This window comes from Mobula birostris, chromosome 10 (genome assembly GCF_030028105.1).
Source record: "Mobula birostris isolate sMobBir1 chromosome 10, sMobBir1.hap1, whole genome shotgun sequence".
In the NCBI taxonomy this organism is placed as follows: domain Eukaryota; kingdom Metazoa; phylum Chordata; class Chondrichthyes; order Myliobatiformes; family Myliobatidae; genus Mobula; species Mobula birostris.
In genome coordinates, this window is record NC_092379.1 from 89893162 (window position 1) to 89909444 (window position 16283).

General features: G+C 39.7%; 1 protein-coding gene across 2 annotated transcripts in view; it reads left to right on the plus strand.

Annotated features, from left to right (window-relative positions):
• chm (CHM Rab escort protein) overlaps nucleotides 1–16283 on the plus strand; it is a 122681-nt gene that overhangs the window by 21543 nt on the left and 84855 nt on the right. For both annotated transcript variants that reach the window (XM_072270533.1, XM_072270534.1), the window contains exons 2-3: nucleotides 8676–8742; nucleotides 13668–13740. In XM_072270533.1, the coding sequence (XP_072126634.1) occupies nucleotides 8676–8742; nucleotides 13668–13740 (140 nt within the window). The remainder of the gene's footprint in view (nucleotides 1–8675; nucleotides 8743–13667; nucleotides 13741–16283) is intronic.

Genomic DNA, 16283 nt, shown 5'->3' on the forward strand with positions numbered 1-16283 from the left:
GGGATCACGCTAGCTGTTCAGGAAAGTTGGACTGTGCTAGGAGTTGATGATGTTGGAAGGATGTTTTTCTTATTGAAGGTCCATAATTAGTAATAATCCCCAGAGGTTAGTGCTAAGGGCCATTATTGGCCATTAAGGGCTATATCTATCAATAATTCAGATGAAAATGTGTAAGGTACAGTTAAGTTTGACGATGACACTAGGTGTCATACAGTGAAGATGGTTATTAGAAGTTAGAAGGATCTTGGTTAGCTGGATAAGTGCACTGAGGAATGGCAAATAGATTTTAATTCAGATGGGTGCAAGGTGTTGCATTTTGGGAATACAAATTAAGGTAGGGCTTTTGCAGTAGTAGTTGTATTGTGGGGAGTGTTTAGAACAAGGACATGGGACAAGCACCTTGTTTCCTGAAAGTGTATGGGGTTGTGAAGAAGGTTATTGACATACTGGTCTTTGTCAAAGTTCAAAGTAAAATTTATTATCAGAGTACGTACATGTCATCACATGTGGGTATACTTAGCAAATGTATAGAACAGTAGCTAAACTGTAAACTGTGCAAATGCAAATATAAATAAAAATGAGCATGAAATTTTTCTTGAACTTGGTTACGTGAGTCCAGGGGCACTTGTACTTGATGGCATCAGCGAAAAAAGAACATGACCTGGGAGTTGTGGATCTTTGGATACTGCTTTTCTATGGCAATGTTTCATGCAGATGTGCTCAATAGTTGCGAAGGTTTTACCCGCGATATACTGGGTTGAATTCACTACCTTGTAGGATTTTCCACTCAAAGGCATTGATGGTCCTATACCAGGTTGTAACGCAGCCAGTCAACACACTTTTCACCTCATATCTATAGAAGTTTGCCAAGATTTTAGATGACATGTCGCATCTTCGCAGACTCCTGAAGAAGTGGAGGTGCTGTCATGCTTTACTCACAATTATCTTTATATGATGGGTCCAGGACAGGTCCTCTGAGACAGTGACACCCAGGAATTTAAAGTTACTGTCTCTCTCCAGCTCTGATCATCTGATTTACTGGCTCATTGACCTCTGGTTTCCCCTCTCCTGAAGTCTACAGTCGAGTGAGAGGTGGTTGTTATTACACCACTCAGCCAAGTTTTCAATCTCCCTCCTGTATGCGTATGGTGTTGGAGCTGTACTTAGCCCCTGCTCCATTCACTTTACACCTATGACTGTGTGGCTAAGTACACATTCCTGTGGTATTCCTGTACTGATAGAGATTGTGGAGGAGATGTTTTAGCCAATCCAAACTGACTGGGATCTACAAATGAGGAAATCCAGGATCCAATTACACAAGGTTGTATTGAGGCTCAGGTCTTGAAGGGGGTGATGGTGTTAAATGCTGAGCTGTAATCATTGAATATTGAAGCAGAGGGGAAGAAGCTATTCCTGAATTGTTGTGTGCCTTCAAGCTTCTGTACCTCCTTTGTGATGGTGGCAATGAGAACAGGGAATGTCCTGGGTGATGAGGATCCTTGATAGATAACCCTCCACCCCAATACCTGATGATGATGCAGCCAGCTAGAATGCTCCCCTTGGTACATCTGTAGAAATTTGCGAGTGAGTGATTGCCAAGTTGGGAAGGTGGGTAATGCAGGAGTCTTCTGTGGTTCTTCATTCCTCAAGCAAGGGAACCACTTTGCTGTTGAGCTTGGGGTGGCAACTTAGAACTTGACAATAACAGCAGCCAGGTCAGTGGCATCACTGCAAGGACTAATTACAAATATTGGACATGGCTGTGTGCTTGGGGAAATCTTGCCTCCCAAGTTAGATTGTTGTTTTTTTTTAAAGATTATTGACGAAGGTAGAGTAGTAGATGTTGTCTATGCGGACTTCAGAAAGGCCTTTGACAAGTTTCCAAGTGGAAGGCTGCCCTGCCCCAGAATGTTGGGCAACATGGAAATTGACCTAGCTAATTTGATACAATTAACTTGGTGGAAGGAATTGGAGGGTTGTCCTGGTGATTGTGAAGCCTGTGACCAATAATGTGGTGCATTGATCACTCCTAGGTCCACTGTTGTTTGTCATATACAGTATATTAGCAATTTGCATAAGAATGTAGTTGGCATGTTTAGTAAGTATGTTGATACCAAAATTGGAGATAGTGAAGAAGGTTAAAATTAAACAGAATGTAGATCAACTGGGAAAGTGGGCTAAGGAATGGCAAGATGGAATTTAACTCTGATAATTAAGAAGTGCTGCTTTTTGGAAAATTAAAACAGGATTTGTACAGTAAATGGCAATGTGTGGAGAGTATTGAAGAACAGAGACCTGTGGTACATAGTTCCCTGAAAGTGAAGTAGATGATGATGTTTGACAAGTTTGATTACATTGATCAGGGCATTGAGTTAGGACATAATATAATTGTACAAGACTGCATGGGGTCCTGGTCATTTATTAAACTATGTATGCAATATACAACTGAGATCTTCTCTTGAAGGCTTGAGTTAAAAGGTCCGACTGGATGGGCTAGAACTTGTTATCAATAGTATGCAGAAGGCTGACTAGTGACCCTGGAAGTTCATAAAATCATGGGCATAATGTTTTTCCCAGGATGGAGGTGCTAAAACTGGAGAGTACAGATTGAAGGTGAGTAGGGAAAGATTTCAAGTAATTCTATGGGTCAGCTTTTTCAATACAATGTGGTGGGTATGTAGAGGCAGATTCACTCAATGTTAAAAAGGACATTTGAACAGGTACGTGACTTGGGAATGTTCAGAAGGATATGGGTCAAACCCAGGCAAATGGGGCTAGCTCAGTTGTCAAGAAACCCATGAGATGCACATTATAATTTTTTGAATCTGTTAAAACTGAAAGAAGTTAATCTCACCCCAATGACAGTACCAATGGACATAGGTTTATTTTTCTTTTTCTGTTTGCAATTATTTTCTTTGCTCTGCAACCACCAATGTTGAATATAGAGTCAATAAGATGTCCATAGATTAGACTGAAAAATATTGTTTAGCCTAACAGAGTCTTTTTGGGAACATTTGTTTCAGTATTTAATAACATAGTAAACCTCAAAGCATTTTTATATAAAAATATTGCATATTTCAGAATTCTTTGTTGCTACAGTGAATTAAAAAGACCTATTGTTGAACTCGTACTAATTCAAGTCTATTTGAAATAAACATTGTAAAGAAAAGTGAAATACAATAAAACTCAGCTGTTATTGTAATTCATTTGGATTGTAATTGTCATCAAAGATAAAAGGGACCTTGTGACCAAAGATGGGTTTAAAATATGTTTAGCCCTCTACTAATGGCACTTGACATTTCTATTCCTTTAGATCCTATTGTCTTCCATTCCTTTATTTGATGTGTTTATTCCATATTTTTTCAATCTTGGAAAAATATTGCTAGCTGGGTTTTCACATGTAAAATTTCAGAATGTAAAATTGAAGTTTTTATTCAAATCAGTCTGAAGACTGGCAGAGAGCTGTTTGCATTATGAAGGATTAAAGGAGCTTTTTGCTTTCAGGTGCAAGAGAAATTCAATGCTTCTGTATGTAAAGTAGTACTGGTGCCTTTTAATGTGTTTGGGCAAATGCAAAATTAGCTTCTATTTGTTCCAGCAGAATTAGAAAACAAAATTCAGTACATGTAAAATCAATAGCAGCTGCGTGTCAGTGTCCGCAAACACAGTAAGTGCATATTCTTTGCTGGAATTGCCAAGTTCCATTCCCACATCTTGGTGCATTACAAGCATTCATGTGTTGATCTCCGAATTGAATTTTAAACTGTGATTCCTTTTGAACAGTATCAAAGCCTGAATTCAAAACCTTTAAATCTGAGAGGTGTTCATAACCAGCAGACCTGAAAGTCAGGATGAACAATTGTTCCTCCTTCCTCATCATCCTCAACATGGGTGGTGTCAGGACTGAGTGCTGAGCCCTCTGCTGTACATTCTGCTCAAACACAACTGCGTGACCAAATACCTAAGTAATCACATTGTCAAGTTTATCAATGACATGACAGTGGTGGGGCTCATCACCGGTTCACAGAGAGGAGGTGGAATAGCTCAAGGCCTGGTGCCAGGCAAGTTACCACGTCCTTAATGTCAACAAGACAAAAGTGATGGTTATTGACTTCACGAGAAACCACACCACTCATATCCTTTACTCCTTAGGAGTGCACAATTCACACAATCTCTCATGCTCCCAGAACACCACCTACACAATTAAGAAAGCTGACCAACACTCTACTTTCGGAGGAGGCTGAGACTTGGGCCATGCACGTCAATACTCTCAGCCTTCTACAGTTGTGCAGTAGAGAGCATCCTAACATGCTGCATCACAGCATGGTACTGAAACCACACTGATTATTTAATGTATCCGATAACAGGAAACCTGTGTGGGAGTGTCTTTAAAATGGAAAAGCAATTGCACTGGGTCAGTTCCACTCTATCAACCTTGGAAGCCCAGGTCCAGTGGGACGAGTAGATGTTACAACTCGGGTCTTCCCTGGTTGCAGTGGGTGACCTTGACTACTTCTGTGCCTCATGATGCACTTTGCTCTCCACATAGCATTGTAGAACCGCATTCCTGACCGTTGCATCTCACTGTAGATCTCATCTGCCCAGTCTGCCGGAACTAACTTTGTATGTTCAGGCAGTTATGTTCCTATTTCAGTGGGGTATGAGACCTGGCAACTATCCTCACTTGGTTTAGCCCACCTGTCGAAGTGGTGTGCCGGGGTGTGGCCTCTGTCACATGCAAACAGCTGCTTGGAGCTACAGGTGAACACTGAGTGTCTGGGGACCAAAAGAAACATTTAAGATGATTCTTGATGCCTTCCAATTCTTTGTAGTTCCTAACTTGTTAAGGTAATGAAATAGTTTAATTTGCACTCCTGGTCTTTTTGGGCATCTCTATGACTGAATGCTCAAAACTGCAGCGAACAGAAAAGTTCAGAATTGTTGTACAACCCTGAAAAAGATGGCAGAGTTTGTCGTCGATACGTCGATTATAATCAATACCTGTACCCAGCTGGAAGCCCGAGAAGAGTTCATTTGTCATGTATGCTGGGAAAGCATTAGATCCTTTTTGTACAACACACACAAAAGTTGCTGGTGAACACAGCAGGCCGGGCAGCATCTCTAGGAAGAGGTACAGTCGATGTTTCGGGCTGAGACCCTTCGTTAGTCCTTTTTGTCATTATCTATTTCTCGCCACTATCAGTGCAAAAATCCGCTACTTTTTAAATACAAGCACACATAACTGGTGCTTTTTAAAAACATTTGCTCTAAGTATAAAGGAGTGTCTAATGGTCAAACAATATGCACATGACTAATGCCAGTTAGAAAATATTCAGCAACAGTCCCCTGCCCCAATTAAGTAGCATTTTCTCCCAAATAATCAAAGGGAACCCTGGCTATTTTTGTGATTTGTTTTTGTTCTTTAAGAGTTGTCCCAAATAAGCAGCTGCCCCAATGAATCCATTGAATATTTAAAAAAAAATTAAGTTGGAGGTTAAAGTACAGATATGGAATAAAATGTGTATAAATAAATACTAGCATTATTTACAATGTTAGCAACATTATATAAAAACGTGGTTTAAAGTATTTGCAGTGCAATGATGGGGGTAATAAAAGGGGGGCTAAGTAGAATGGTTGATCAGATTAACCATCTTGGGGGGGGGGGAATCATTTAAGATGTGAAGTTTTTGTTTTAATAGCTGTAGAATGTTTTCTCGTAAGGGAACTTTTAAGAAAAGGCAGTTTTCTGAGTGGGTTGTGTCCTCAATATTTTTTTTCCTGCTTCCTCCTTTGCTCTGGACATATACATGCCCTGCAGTGAAGGTAGACTGCAGTCAAGGACTGTTCTGCAGACCTGACAGGTAACTGTAGTTTCTGTATGTTGTCAGAGATATTGCTCCATACCAGACAGCAGTGGTTGATATGAGGATGCTCTCTATGATAGCAGTATAAAATTGCACCAGTATGTTTTGAGGAGGATGAAATTTTACCAACTGCTGCAAGTGCATCCTCTGCCAAGCCTTTTTGTTGATGAAGGAGACATTTCTCCCACATGAGGTCCTGCGAAATAATGATATGGTGAATCTTGAAATGGTGCTAACTGTAGAGTTGCTAATGCTGAGTGGGCGAAGCAGAGACACATTTCTCCTGAGGTGCATGTTTTTGAGGGCATTCAGTTCCAAGTTTTTGTGGTTGCACCAGGATGCAAGCTTGTTTACTTCCTGGTGGTACTTGGATTTGTTGCCTCCGGTGGTTAGGCCAATGACAGTAGTGTCATTTGTAAACTTCATCATTTTTACTGGTGGATCACTAGAGTTGCAGTCATTGATGTAGAAAGAAAATAAGAGAAGTAGACAATTTTCTTTATGGGAAAACCTCTTCATTTTTCAGTTTACTTTGAAACCCTACTATTCTTGGGTAGAGAATTTCACAGGTTCGTTTTCCTCTGGGTAGAGATTTTTTCTCTCTGTTCCGAATAATCCTTTTGTTTGAGATGTTGGTCCTGGACACTAGTTAACACTGAGTCCACACTTTTTTTTTTAAAAAAAAACCCAGGGGGAAATACTGTATACTTCATTTGTTACCCTCTTATTCTTCTGAACTCTTAAAACATGGACCCATCCTGCTTAATCTCCTGAGCGTGACTCATCTTGGGAAGTAATCTAGTGAATTGTTCAGTGCAAAGTTTATTGCTTCTGTGGTGAGAGAGATCAGATAGATGAAATATAACTACATTTTATAATGGATAATGTGCCATTTGCCTTCCTGATGCATATTAACTCAGTTTCTAGTACAAGGACAACCAGATCCCACTCATTGTCAGCCCCTCTCACCATTTTAAAGAAAATTTGGCTTCCCTCCTCTGCCCCAGTGAATGACGTTGTATTTGACTAATCAGCTATGTCCTTATTCATTTACTTAACCTGTCAACATGGCTCGCAATCTCGAATGACTTGCTTCAGTTTTGTTTCTAAGGAATAGAAAGTGCCAGGGCATGAATTCTTTTAACATGGAGTGAATATTACACATTCAGCACCTGTAACAGTCTTGATAGGACGTGAGTCTTGCAATAACAAGGTGATGCAAGGCTCTTGGAAGCCAGGTTATGCTGCATCCTTATCACATTCTTTCTTGGCATTCCCCCTTTTCTGCAGCCTTTCTACATCCCGCTCCTTCAGTCTTGCCCAATCTATGTCCTGTTCACTTATTATCTCCCTTCGGAGCTTACATTTGCGCTTCCCCTCACATGATACTGGCCCTTTGCCAGCAGAACCCAGTACTCCGTGACCTAAAGAAGGCCATTCATCTCATTTAATTCATGCTAAATTTTATTTCCCTTGCTTATATTTCGAGAGCTTGATGTCTGACATTCCTATCAATTCCATCTGGATTCTCCTACCATCCAGCTGTGCTGGATCTAGTTTACAGCAGTCAATGAACCTGGCAAATGGCATAGTTTTGGGATGTGGGAGGAAATCAGAGCACCAGTGAGAATCTGAAGTCAAAATCTGTATAAACTCCAGGCAGAGGGCAGTGGAGGTCAGCATTGAACCCCGATTACTTTTGCACTGCTTTCAAAGTTCAAAGAAAATTTATGATCTAAGTGCATGTGCTGTATGTCAAGATATTCAACCCTGAGGTTTGTTTTCTTGTGGGCATATTCAGTAAATCCAATAACCACAATAGAATCAATGACAGAATGTACCCAATAGAGCGGACAGACAGCCAATGTGTAAAAGACAGCAAGCTGTCCAAATACAAAATAATAAATAATAAATAAGCAATAAATATTGAGAACATTTCAGTGATGGGGCTAATGAAGTTATCTCCACTGGTTCAAGGGCCTGAGAGTTGAGGGGTAATAACTGTTCCCTGAACCTGGTGGTGTGAAACCTGGAGCTCCTGTACCACCTTGCTGTTGGCAGCAGCGAGAAGAGAGCTTGACTTGGGTAGTGGAGGTTCCTGATGATGGATGTTGCTCGCTTCTGACAGCGTTTTGTGTAGATGTGCTCAATGATAGGGGAGCGCTTTATCTATGATGGACTGTCTAATGTCCACTACTTTTTGTCAGATTTTCCATTCAGAGGCATTGGTATTACCATACCAGGCTGTAATGCAACTAGTCAATATACTCTCCACCAAACATTTATAGAAGTTTGTCAAAGTTTTAGGTGTCATGTCAAATCTTCGCAAACCCCCCTAAGGAAGTAGAGGCATTGTCATGCTTTCTTTGTGATTGCACTTGTGTGCTTTGCCTAGGATACATCCTCTGAAATGATAACGCTGAGGAATTTAAATTTGCTGACCCTCTCCACTTCTGATTCCTTGATGTGGACTAGCTCATGGACCTCTGGTTTCCTCCCCCTAAAGTCAATAATTAGCTTCTTGGTCTTGCTGACATTGAGAGGTTGTTGTTGTGGCATCTCAGCTGGATTTTCTGTCTACGTTCTATATGCTGATTCATCACAACCTTTGATTCAGCTAACAACAAGTCGCTTGCTACTTAAAGGGATTTGAACATAGAATATATGTTCAACGTTCACCTTTTGTTTTAGTTTTAAGGTTAAACATTTTTCTTTCCAGTAGAATAGTCCTAACCTTAGTCTGTCGAAGAGTAGTCGAGCAATGCTCTGTATAATGGTTACACAATGCCTTTAAATATTTTTCTGTTGCAGGTCTGCAAGAGGCCATTGTTGCAGCTGCCTGTTCCCGAATCAGCAAGAGCGTTCTTCATGTTGATAGGTAAGCTATAATATCCCACAAATAACATCTTTCATTGAGGGGCCCAGTGAATGATCAGAGTTCTGGCCGTGTCAGTTTAAAAAAAAATCCACTTGTATAATCTAGAATCTCCAAATGAGTAGATAAAATGAATGATACTCTTTTTATGCGGGCATACTTAGCAAATCTGTAGAACAATGACTGTAACCTGCAAACAAACTCTGCAATTGCAGATATAAATAAATCACAAAAAATAACGAGCATGCAATAACAATATAAGTGCTTAAATGAGAGTAGTTATCCCCTTTTGTTCAAGAGTTGAATTGAATTGACTTTATTTCTTACTTCCTTCAGATACATGAGTAAAAATCTTTATGTTAAGTCTCTGTCTAAATTTGCAACATGCAGTCATAGTAATTTATAATAAATAGAACAGTCAATGTAACATAGAAATACACTAAAATTAGCGTGAGTTAATCAGTTTGATGGCCTGGTGAAAGAAGCTGTCCCAGAGCCTGTTGGTCTTGGCTTTTATGCTATGGAACCATTTCCTGGATGGTAGTAGCTGGAATAGATTGTGGTTGGGGTGGCTCAGGTCCCCAATGATCCTTCGGGCCCTTTTTACACACCTGTCCTTGTAAATCTCCTGGATCATGGGAAGTTCACAACTACAGATGCGCAGGGCTGTCCACACCACTCTCTGCAGTGTCCTGCAATTAAGGGAGGTACAGTTCCCATACCAGGCAATGATGCAGCCAGTCAAGATGCTCTCAATTGTGCCCCTGTAGAAAGTTCTTGGGATTTGGAGGCCCATACCAAACTTCCTTACAGACCATGTGAGGTCCATGATGATGTGGATGCTGGGGAGCTTAAAGCTGTTTACTCACTCAATCCCTGATCCATCGATGTCAATAGGGGTTAGCCCATCTCCATTCCTCCTGTAATCCACAACCAGCTCCTTTGTTTTTGTGACATTGAGGGAGAGGTTGTTTTCTTGACTCCACTGTCAGAGAGATGACTACTTCTCTGTAGGCTACCTCGTTACTGTTTGAGATCAGGCCAATCAATGTAGTGTCATCGGCCTGATGATTTAGTGGTTGTAACTGTTCTTGGAACCTGGTGCCGCGAGTCCTGAGGCTCTTGTACCTTCTACTTGATGGCATCAGAGAGAAAAGAGCATGGCTTGAGTGGTGAGGATCTTTGATGGATGCTATTTTCTATGGCAATGTTTCACGTAGATGTGCTCAATGGTTGGGAGGGTTTACATGGGCTGAATCCACTACCTTTTGTAGGATTTTCCACTCAAAGGTATTGGTGTTCCCATACCAGAATGTAACGCAGCTAATCAGTGCACTTTCCACCACACACCTATAGTAGTTTGCCCAGGTTTTCGAAGACGTGCCTCCACAGACTTGAGGAAGTAGAGGTGCTGTCGTGCTTTCTTCACAACAATATTTATATGATGGGTCCAGAACAGGTCATCTGAGATGGTGACACCCAGGAATTTAAAGTTACTAACTCCCTCCAGTTACTGGCTCATTGTCCTCTGGTTTCCCTGATCTGTGGTCTACAGTTAGTTCCTTGGTCTTATTGACATTGAGAGGTTGTTATGAAATCACTCAGACTAGTTTTCAATCTCCCTCCTGTTTGCTGATACAGTCCACAACAGTGGTGTTTATTGCAAATTTGAATTAGTGTTGAAGCTGTACTTAGTCACACTGTCGTAGGTGTAAAGCGAGTGGAACAGGGGACTATGTATACATCCCTGTGGTGCTCCATTGCTGATGGAGATTGTGGAGGAGATGTTTATGCCAGTCAGAACTGATTGGGGTCTACAAGTGAGGAAATCCAGGATCCAATTGCACAAGGGGGTATTGAGGCCCTGGTCTTGGAGTTTACTGATTAGTTTTGAGGGGATGATGGTATTACATGCTGAGCTGTAGTCAATAAAGGGCATCCTGATGTATGCATCTTTGCTGTCCAGATGTTCCAGAGTTGTGTGATAAGCCAATGAGATAGCATCTCCTGTAGGCCTGTTGCATCATTAGGCGAATTGGAGCGGTTCCAAGTCGCCATTCAGGCAGGAGCTGATATTTTTCACCACCAGCCTCTCAAAACACTTCACTGTGGATGTAAGTGCCACTGGGCAATGGCCATATAGACAGTTTATTTTGCTCTTGGGCACTCTCACAATTGAAGCCTGCTTGAAGCAGGCTTCAATCCTAAATAGGACCAAGGTCCACATGTTTGTTTACAGAATTGTTAGCGGAAAGCCACCCTTCTAGGAATTCTCTAGCAAGCCGTGTATTAGCTTGCGCCATAACTTTCACTGATGCCCAGTTGAACACCTAGCCATCGTAATCTTTACGAGTAGAGACTAGGGAGAGTTGGTCATGCCGCTTTTTATGGCCATTTGTTGTTCATGGATCCTTGTGGATAGTTATTTTGATTTAATTAAATTTCAGTCCAGTAGAGGATATCCAAGTACAGAATTAAATTTTGCTCCTTTGCTAAATAACAATATTGACCCTTACCAACAGATTTGCTATTGAATTTTGCATCCAACTTATTGGATAATATGGTATTCATACTTCTGGGTGGCAGTTTCATTTTAAAAAAAAAAAAAAATGGCTCTGCTCCTTGTGGGGTAAGCTGCTTGTGTACATTGATACTGTGGTGCTAGAAAGTTTGTGAACCCTTCAGAATCTTTTCTATTTCTGCATAAATATGACCTGAAATGTGATTGGATCTTCACACGTCCTAAAACTAGATAAAGAGAACCCAATTAAACAAATAACTTAAATTATACAACTAGAAAAGCAACCTGCTATCTTCTGTGTTTAATTGTACAAACAATTGCTATAAGTTACAAGGTTACAGTCTAATAAATGTTGTTCTTACAAGTACTTCCACCACAAATTCTCTTATGAAATTTTACATGCAATGATTTTCTTTTACTAAGTTTATACTTGAAAACATTTTGCCTTGAAATTGTAGCAAATGTAATCTGTCGCATTGTAATCGGTAAATATGGAATAAACATTTTTAGTTGATTTAAGAGTGATGTCGAAAGTTTACTGTTCCAAGTTAACATTGGGATTATGCAAATAATCTCAATGCTTTTGCAGCTCATATGTTTGAATTGTTTATTACTGTGTTTATGAGGAAAGATTTATCGTATTTGAAATGCCTCATAAAAGCTGGAAGATATTTTGCCATTGACGTTTGTTCTACAAGAAGCTGATATTGACATTTATAAAACAAGTATGTTAATCTAAGAATTTTTTTTCATAAAACTGGTATAAGCAACAGTATAATTTAATGCCTGATTGTACTTTTAAAATGGATCTTAACCCAATTACTTGAATATTGCTTATTTAAAAGGACGGCGGGTAACAGGGTGTTACATCAGAGAGGGTACCACATATAGGTCTGTGAAAGGATTGAGAGTCTAGAATAAAGAGTACTTCAAAATAGACGGAATTGCATGGACATTTAAATAATCCAGGCTCTGCGTGCACACACTCACTCTGTTTGCAAACTTCTGTGGGGCAGAGTACTTTTGTGACTATAGCAGAGGTCTGCTTTATAGTTTTGCGTTTTTTAAGGAATTTTGAGGAAGAAAGTAATCGGGAAAAGAGTGTTGTATTATTGACCAAATATCTCGCTGTAGCCTTGGAGAGATTGATTGGCAAATCCAGCACCTGGATTAGAATTAAAGAATGAAGGATTCATTCTGCTCTTCAATGGTTGTACTTCCATAGGAAGGAATTAAATACAGTTTGCAAAAATTAGTGATATTATGACAGTTGCAATTATCTTGCTATCGACTGGGATAATGGGCAAATAGGAATAAATTATGGTTTTGGCTAGAGAGGTTCCTTATCTGATTTGTTTCCTCTGCAATGATGTAAGCAGTGTTCAGTCTAGTTTTGGTAAAAGGAGAGAAACATGTTACACCAGAAGAATTTTTGGACAGTGAAAACAATGTAAATATTTTAAGGGAAAACATAGCTCAATATTACACAAGGGAATGTAATGGGGATGAAGTCATGAATCTTTTAATTTCATTCACTAACTTGCTTTTTGATAATCATAATTGCTGGAATAAACCCTTTACTCATCTCAAAATGAAGCAGGTTACGTGGTTACTCCTGACTTGGTCTGGCGGGGGGGTGGGGGGGGAGAATGCAGGGACTGCAACCTTTTATGACCATCAGTAACATGAACCTTACTTGCCTGACTCTACTGGAGCAAAGAGGTTTTATTTTCCATTTAAGTTTTAATTTCAGCTGTGCAATGGTGATTTGTAAAGTTTAAGTGGAAGTTAACATTTTCAATGCTGTTGTGTGCAACAATCAACAAACATAAAATTGAGCAATGTTTGTACTCATTTTGATTTCCTGTGTATCAGATACTGTCACTGCTTAAATTTGGTTTTAAGCCAGTGACTCTTACTGCTCCTGTTGGAAGCAAGCAAGACCTCTCCATTTTGAGGAATGTACTGATAACTATTATAGTTCAGTCTTCATAATAATTGTGTTACTAGACTAATCTTCAGAAGGCTAAAGCATTGATGCATCCATGTATAGCAGCAAGGGAATTTAAATTCAAGTATTCTAAGCTGGAATTCAGTATATAGAATCAGCAAAGTGATCATGAAACTTGCTGTTGTAAAATCTTATCTGCTTTATCAACGTAATTTGGAGAGAAAATTTGTATCCTTTCCATGGTTTCCTGCTTGTTATTTCAGTGTATTTAACTTGTGACTGGCCAGTGAAATGGTCTTTTGAGCAATTAATATTGGCAATAAAGGCCAGCTTTGTCAGCAATGTCCAAGCCACATGTACTAACAAAAAATTTGTGTTCAAGGTGTATGACAATTCTCAAAGAATAAGCACTTCAAACCTCATGATTTATTACCTTTTTTAAAAAATCTCTTGCAGAAACAACTACTATGGAGGGAACTGGGCCAGCTTTAGCTTTTCTGGATTACTGTCCTGGATTGAAGAATGCAGAGTGAGTTGTTTTGACAGTTTACATGAATGTTTTTAGTATGCTGAACCTGCAGGCCTGGAATTGCCACAAGCTTGCAAGCCTTCCCCTCGCTGAAAGTAAATGGACTATCCCTCTGTCAAACCTGGAGTCGAATGGCAAGATCTGGGCAGCGGTTGGGCTTTGAATAGCCAGTTTTGGAGGACTAACTTCATAATCCAGAGAACTGCCAAAGCCAAAAGCAGAAGATTGTCTGATGTAAAAATTGAAGTTATTTTACTAACTAAATTTCAGATTCCGTGTTATTTATAAGGTGTTAATATTGAAATATGTAAAACATTAATCTTAAAAAATAGTTAAAACATTATTTTAACATATCTCATAATTTAAGTGTAATAATCAATAGTTCTAAAAACCCAATAAACTAAAAAGTTAAATTGGCGGAGGACACAATCAAAATTCTCCAGTGTAATTTGGAAACTTGGAAATCTGGAACTCTCAAATGCAGGGTTCAGAACTTCAGCGGCACACATGATGTCTAGAACATGCTGTTTAAATGTTTGATCACCTGTAAGTCCGATAAGAATAATGGCAAAACTGACCACACTGCAGTTCAATATGTATGTTTATTTGAACTAGAATGTTAGAGATTCTTGTATCAAGATATCTTGTCAACGCACTTAAAAAGAACTATTGAATCTTTAAATGAGTCAGTTCTTTTCAATGTTATGGGTTACTTGGGTATCTATTCATTACTTGATATGTTCCTGTGCATTGAGGCTACTGTAAAACATTTTTGCATTTTTTACATAAATTGTGTACGCATTCTGAAATTGGCTGAAATCTTATGAAGCAAAGATCAACAAGCAGAAGCTGTTACTTCAGTCCAATGTAATCTGTTCATGAAAAAAGTATTCCTAATGTTTCTGGGTTTTTCTTTGATTAATGGCAGATTTCTTCAGTATACTATTGGTTCCTTTACATTGCAGTTAATAAGTGGTTAATTTTAGCAAGTAGTACAGACATTGTGCATCTGTGCAACAATAATGGCAATATGCCCAAACCAAAAATTTGGCATTTTTAGCTGTAATGCTTCCTGTTGTTTAGGACTGTGTGTTTGTATGTATATATAAATATATTCTCTGACCTTTTTGTGATTCACTTTAAGGTGGAAATTTCCTTTTAAATAAGTAGATGACTATTCACCATGTCCTAAATATTTTTTAATACTTAACTGAGTACTGTAATCAGCAGGCACAGAACTACCAACAAAAGGCATCTTCAATCTTACTGCTGCATTCAGAGATTCCCATCTGCCTCAAAAGGGCGACAATCATACCAGTGCCAAAGAAAAGCAGGGTGAGCTGCCTCAAGGAACAATTGCCCAGTGGCACTCACATGTACTCTGAAGTGTTTTGAGAGGTTGGTCGTGGTTAGAATCAAGGAACTGGACTCACTGCAATTTGCCTATCCCCACAATCGGTCCCCTCACTGGCTCTCCACTGGGCCTTGGGTCACCTAGGCAATAGTAATATCTATGTCAGGCTGCTGTTTATTGACTACAGGTCAACATTCGACACAATCGTACCCTTGGTTCTAATCAACAAGCTCCAAAATGTGAGTCTCTGTACCACCCTCTGTAACTGGATCCTTTACTTCCTCACTGGGAGACCACAGTCTCTGCGGATTGAAAATAACATCTCCTTCTCAATAGCAACGTACACCCACAATTGTGTGGCTAGGCCCAGCTCAAATGCCACTTATAAATTTGCTGATGACACAGCAATAGTTTACAGGATTTCAGATGGTGGCACGGAGGTATACAGGAGCCAGATAGATCAGCAGGTTGAGTGGTGTCACAACAACAACCTTGCCTTCAATGCCATTGAGACCAAGGAATTGATTGTGGACTTCAGAAAAGGGAAGTCGCGAGAATACAGTACACATCAGTCTTCGAGAGGTCAGAGAAAAAAGTGAGCAGTTTTAGGTTCCTGGATGTCAACTTATGAGGATCTATCCTGGGCCCGATTATATTGATGCAACAACAAGGGAGGTATGGCAATGGCTATTTTTCAGTAGAGTTTTGGAAGAACTGGTACATCACAAAAGACTCAAATTTCTACAGATGTATCATGGGGAACATTCAAACTTGTAGCACTGCCTGGCGTGGAGGGGCCACTGCACAGCATCAGAAAAAGCTGCAGACGATTTTATACTCAGCCAGTTCTATTATGGATACTAGCTTCCCCAGCATCCGCGACACCTTCTGAAGACAATGCCTTGGAAAGGCGGCATCTATCTATATAGGATCCCCATCACTCAGGACGTGCCCTTTTCTCATTGCTGCCCTTGAGGTGGTACAGCAGCCTGAAGACCTCTTCTTCCTCGGAAGACAGCTTCTTCCTCTTCTGACCGTCATATTTCTGAATGGACAATGAACACGAGCATTACCTTAGTATTTCCCCTCCTTTTTGCCTACATATTTAATTTAATTTTTATTTTTAGATATACTTAGTGTAATTTATAGCATTTATTATATATTGCAATGTAATGCTGCTGGAAAACAA